The 5000-nt window shown below is 45.6% G+C and overlaps 1 protein-coding gene across 1 annotated transcript in view; it reads left to right on the forward strand.

Moving 5' to 3' along the window:
• The window catches only part of pik3c2b (phosphatidylinositol-4-phosphate 3-kinase, catalytic subunit type 2 beta), a 27417-nt gene that overhangs the window by 65 nt on the left and 22352 nt on the right, over positions 1-5000 (forward strand). Inside the window, 3 exon segments of the mRNA XM_028576235.1 lie at positions 1-206; positions 2822-3144; positions 4631-5000. The exon segment at positions 1-206 is cut by the window's left edge and continues 65 nt beyond it; the exon segment at positions 4631-5000 is cut by the window's right edge and continues 213 nt beyond it. Of these exon segments, the coding sequence (XP_028432036.1) occupies positions 2909-3144; positions 4631-5000 (606 nt within the window). The 5' untranslated portion in view covers positions 1-206; positions 2822-2908.

The following is a 5000-nucleotide window of genomic DNA, read 5'->3' on the forward strand; positions in this document are numbered from 1 at the left end:
CCTCGTACCGCCCCTGCTTTGTTTAACCGTCAACAGAGCCTGACATAGCGGAGCCGGTGGTCCGATTACACCGTCTAACTGTTGGGATATACAACGCCAACGGATCCACACTTTAGGGGGTTGATGTGATTTATTTGGGCAGAAAAGTAAACCCCTTTTTAAATGGCAACGGCTGCTCGCTGCCGGCGAATATAGACCGGACTCAGGTAAGATTTCCCCATCTTTATATGAAGCTAGCTAACGTTAGCTAACGGTGCTTTGGTTTTGGACATTATCTGACGCATTTCTCTCGGCGGAGGTGAAGTTGCAGTCCGTTCACTGCGTGCCTTTCTTTGGAGAAGAAGGTCACACCAAACTCCATTCAAACAATTGACATTTAAAACAACCCCGCTTTTTGGTAAACTTGGGTTTCTGTTTAAAACACGGCTGAGGGCTTTTTGATAATTGCTATGGTCTACATGTAAATTCGGCGCACATATAATCCATCTAAAAGCAGGTTGTTGCAATATATATTTAGTTAGCCTTTTAGAAATAACGTAAATCGGGATTGCTCGACACCGCCCTGCATGGCAGAATCTGGGTGGAGAACAGCCCAGTGGGAACCGACATTTTAAAGTTTAAAGCATTTAAAAACTAACTACAAGTTGATGGAATCGATATGTCCGGATGTGAAAGACAGTAATGCTGTTAAAATAATGTACGTGGACAGTGTTGATGTTGGCCAACGAACGAGGCTACGTTAAAGTGTCAGATTTTTGAATGGAGTTTGGTTGAGCGCTCTCTCCGCTGGGCACTGGGCTGTGTTGCAGCTGTCAGAGAGATGTTTGGGCACATTTCCACCCACATCTCATATTTACGGTACTTTAAAGTTCAGTGACGTTTGTCACCCGTTTCTCTCAGAGTCTGCGCAGTTTGTGCCTCTAGTTCGACTCCTACAAACTTTTACTTTACGAACAAAAAAAGTCAAATACCGGTAACTGAAAACACGGGCTTAAAAACCCAGCAACATCGGGAGCTACCACCCCTCCTACAGCCGGATATATCCACCTGTATGCCCGTAGAACAGGTGCATCGTGTCGCATTACTTTTTAAAGATGGAGGCAGAAAACATCATTGTTGTGACGTCAATGCGGGGGTGGTTGTAACGCTTATAACTGACAGACTTTCAAAAACAGTTAATATATTAATAATACTATTATGAATGGGTCTCTGATCAGTGATCATTTATATGTAAATAGTGCTCTGCTCAAGGGCAGCTGCAAAAAACAAGTTCAGACGAGTTTTTTGAATATTTTTAAGAAGAACATTGGGAATCATTCAAGAAAAAGAGGTATATTTTTTTAGAATTGTTTAATAATTTGTGGAAAAAGTCGAATTTTTTTAGAGTTAAGTTTAATTTCTTTAAATAAATAAAATAAAGTGTGTGTGTGTGTGTGTGTGTGTGTGTGTGTGTGTGTGTGTGTATTAGTGTGTGTGGCACTGGGACACAGCTGGTTTAGGGCGATTGGTGGGTGGGGCTCTGTCCCTCCCCCATTATCCCCCTCCCCCCCTCCCCGGGGGGTTGACATGGAGACAGATGAACCAGACTATCAGACAGGGCTCCGTCTGCTAACAGCCCTGACACACCAAGCCGACAGCCAGAAACTTGGCGTCGCTTTTGTCTGGCCCAAAAATTGTCACCTGAACACACCACAGAGACCACAGCCTCGAGTAGCAGCAAAACCGAACAGAGCCAACGGTTCCTCTCCTTCACTATCATAGCTGTCCATGTCTCGGCTGTCATCCCTTCTCTCCCCTACAGTGGGAGTGGAGGGCCTGAACGGCCGGCCCTGGCTCTTTAGCTAACGTTAGCTTGCTACAGACAGACAGTCAGTTTGTGCATGTGTGCACATCTCTTCACCAAACTCCACCCGTGTGTTTCAGCCCTGTGTCACAGACCAAACATCCAGCTTCTCTCCGCTGCTCTGAGTCCGTCTGCTGTTTCACTTATTCTACATTTCATATCAATAGTCCCTCAGCTGGTTTCCTTCCTCCACATTGTGTTCCTGTGTTTCCTTCCTTCCTCCACACTCAGAGAACAAATACATCACACGTCCAGCCTCCTGTTTTCTACCTCATAAAGACATTTTAATAAAGCTGTAATGTAACCCTACAGGACTAATGTTCAGCATCAGTTAGAGTCCACTAAAAGTTCTGTTGTTGCTGCTGACAGACTCAGATTATTATTCTAAGTGTCTGACAACATTATGGGATGGATCCCTACAGAGATAGACCTTTTAGTTAAAGAGTAAGATCCTTTTAGTTTAACATGAAACAGCCCCCAAATCACCATCACCAAACTCCACCAGACTCCATGTAAATAATCAGGACTTTTAGCGTGTAAAGAACCAGCATATCTCCACCAGACTCCATGTAAATAATCAGGACTTTTAGCGTGTATAGAGCCAGCATATCTCCACATGTAAATGGGTGAATTAAGGGTTTATTTCAACCAAACCAGAGTGGTGATTGTTGGAACAGTGGAAAGATGAACCAAGACGGCTTTTTATTTAGTTTCTGTCCACTTTGAATGAAGTGTGTTTTACAATGATAAAAGTCCTGATTATTTACATGGAGTCTGGTGGGTCATCAGTCACTTAAACAAAAAACATGTAAAAATAGGTTCCAGGTTGAAAAAAAACCAAACAAAGTTACCTTTTATAGTGGACAACAATGAGCAAGTAGAGCCTGCATTTGTTTATATAATAACGACATAAACTTGAGTTTATTATAAAATAAAAGTTAAAGATATAAACCGTTTGTCTGACCTCTCTGTCCTCAGCTGATCCTCGGCAGATCCATGTGTCCTCGCTGGTTTTTCTAGCAGCAGATCATCTTCTTCCCTCAGTCTCTCCCTCCTTCGGGCATCATGTCGGCGGCTCAGACCCAGAAGGAGAGCAGCGAGGCAGGCTGGCCCGGCCTGGAGGCTCTGGGTCTCAGTCAGAAGGAGCTGGTTCTGGCCGAGGCGCTGCAGATGGAGTACGACGCTCTCTCCAGACACAAACAGGACCAGAGCGGGACAGACACCAGCCAGACCCGCTCCAGAGCGCCCAGCCAGACCCGCTCCAAGACCCCCAATCCCACCATTGATCGCCCCCGACCCAGGTTATTAAAGCTTTACATGTTCAATACAGCTCAACGGTAACGGCCCACTCTTTGATGAATAGTTAGCGTTTCATTAACCCTCTGAGAATGAAAGACTCCTTGGCGTGTCCAAACAATGTTTGACAAAACTCCTACTCAAAAAGCCATATTACAAAATTTCATTTCATTTCAGACATTATTGTACTATTTTAATCATCATATATAACCTAAGACTTTGAGGGCTTAAATATGCATGAAACTGTTTGACAATTTGCACACGCACCAGAAAATTGTTATATTTTATGGGTTTTGTGCTTAGGTGTAAAAGAATGGCTAGATAGCCATACTTCAGAGAAGTAGCCCCTGCAATGTGTTTCTCCTACATGTCTAAACCTACAAAAAAGCCTCTCGGAGCCATACCCTAAACGCAACAGAAAGTCAGCCATTCTAAATTAATAATTCAACTTTTGGACAATTTTGATCATTTTAAGGGGGTATACTTTAACCAAATTCTCCTACAGATTTAGCCCGATTGACTTAAGAATTGGTGATTATCATCCAAAGACCTTTTCAAAGCTAGATTGCAAAGCTTTTTGCGGTTGGTCATTGGTGTGGACGTGGCAAGGCGGCAAATTCTCACGTTACGCCGGGAAACAGGGAGTGGTTGCAATACATCCTATACATCAGCCCGCACTCTACACACTGTGTGATTACCTATGCAGGACCATGTTGACGGGCACACGCCTGGGGGGTAAGGGGGCCGATCATCGCTGCTTCAATGTGTTCTTTTTTGTTTAACCAGCGGCACTTTATCCGGAGTAGCAGTCTGAATTTCTTTGTACGGTTTTAATGATGCTGTGGGTTCGCGATCTGTGCTGCCTGCACCATCCGATATGCGCATAAATACGTCGTACAAAACGTCACGCTTTCCCTACACTATCTGTATCACGCATGCGTTGAAACACTTGATGGCCAGGCGGCACAACTGGCGGTATATTTTGTTAGGCTACATTTTATGGTATTCATTCATAGGAATTCATCATTTCACTGCGGGTCTGTTTTATAAAGATGTTTAAATTAAGTACTTATTGTCACTGATCCAAAACCGCATATATCAACGTCCGTGTACTACGCCTCGGCCACATCACGTTATTTTTGTGACGGATGTTGTGATGGTTTTAAATGGAGCTTATGCTATGCATTACGAGGTGTTTACGTGGTTGCCAATGTTACATGAACATACACCATTTTGGTTCCATGTGGAATGAAGTCTGAGTCTTTCTGTCACTGCACACCTGCAGTTTCCTCCACACTCCCCTTTGCGAGCGCTGTAAAATGAATGACATTCCCGTGGCGTGGAACAGATCATGCCGTGTCGTAAACAGGATTATCGTCTGCGCATGCGCGTGTCGGATGGTGCAGGCAGCACAGATCACGTACCGACAGACACAGTGACACTAAAGGCGTTCTATTCCATCTAATAACCTTTCTGTCCACTCGCCCACAGATACCCCATCCCTGCCCCCGCTGGAGGAAGCCTGCTGAGAGGTCTCTCTGGGTCCGACCCCTCCCTGAACCAGAACCAGCCTGGAGGCTCACAGTCTCCTCCCTCTATCCCAGCCAGGGTGCTCCCTCCTCGGGGAGGCTTCGTCACAGAGTCCCTGTACATCCTGGATGCTCCGGAGATCTCCAGCCTCGGCTCTGGATCCGGGTTTCCTCCCAAAGGCTTCCCGTCTTTTCCAGATGATATCCCGCCCGCCCTGCCCCCGAGAAACCCCCTCCCCCCATCGTCGGAAAACCCATTCCTGCCGTCTCGTGGGTCCAACGCGCCGCGCGACGTGAACCTGTTCACGCCTGACGTGGATCCGCCCAAAGTT

Source organism: Perca flavescens, chromosome 4, assembly GCF_004354835.1.
Source record: "Perca flavescens isolate YP-PL-M2 chromosome 4, PFLA_1.0, whole genome shotgun sequence".
NCBI lineage: Eukaryota > Metazoa > Chordata > Actinopteri > Perciformes > Percidae > Perca > Perca flavescens.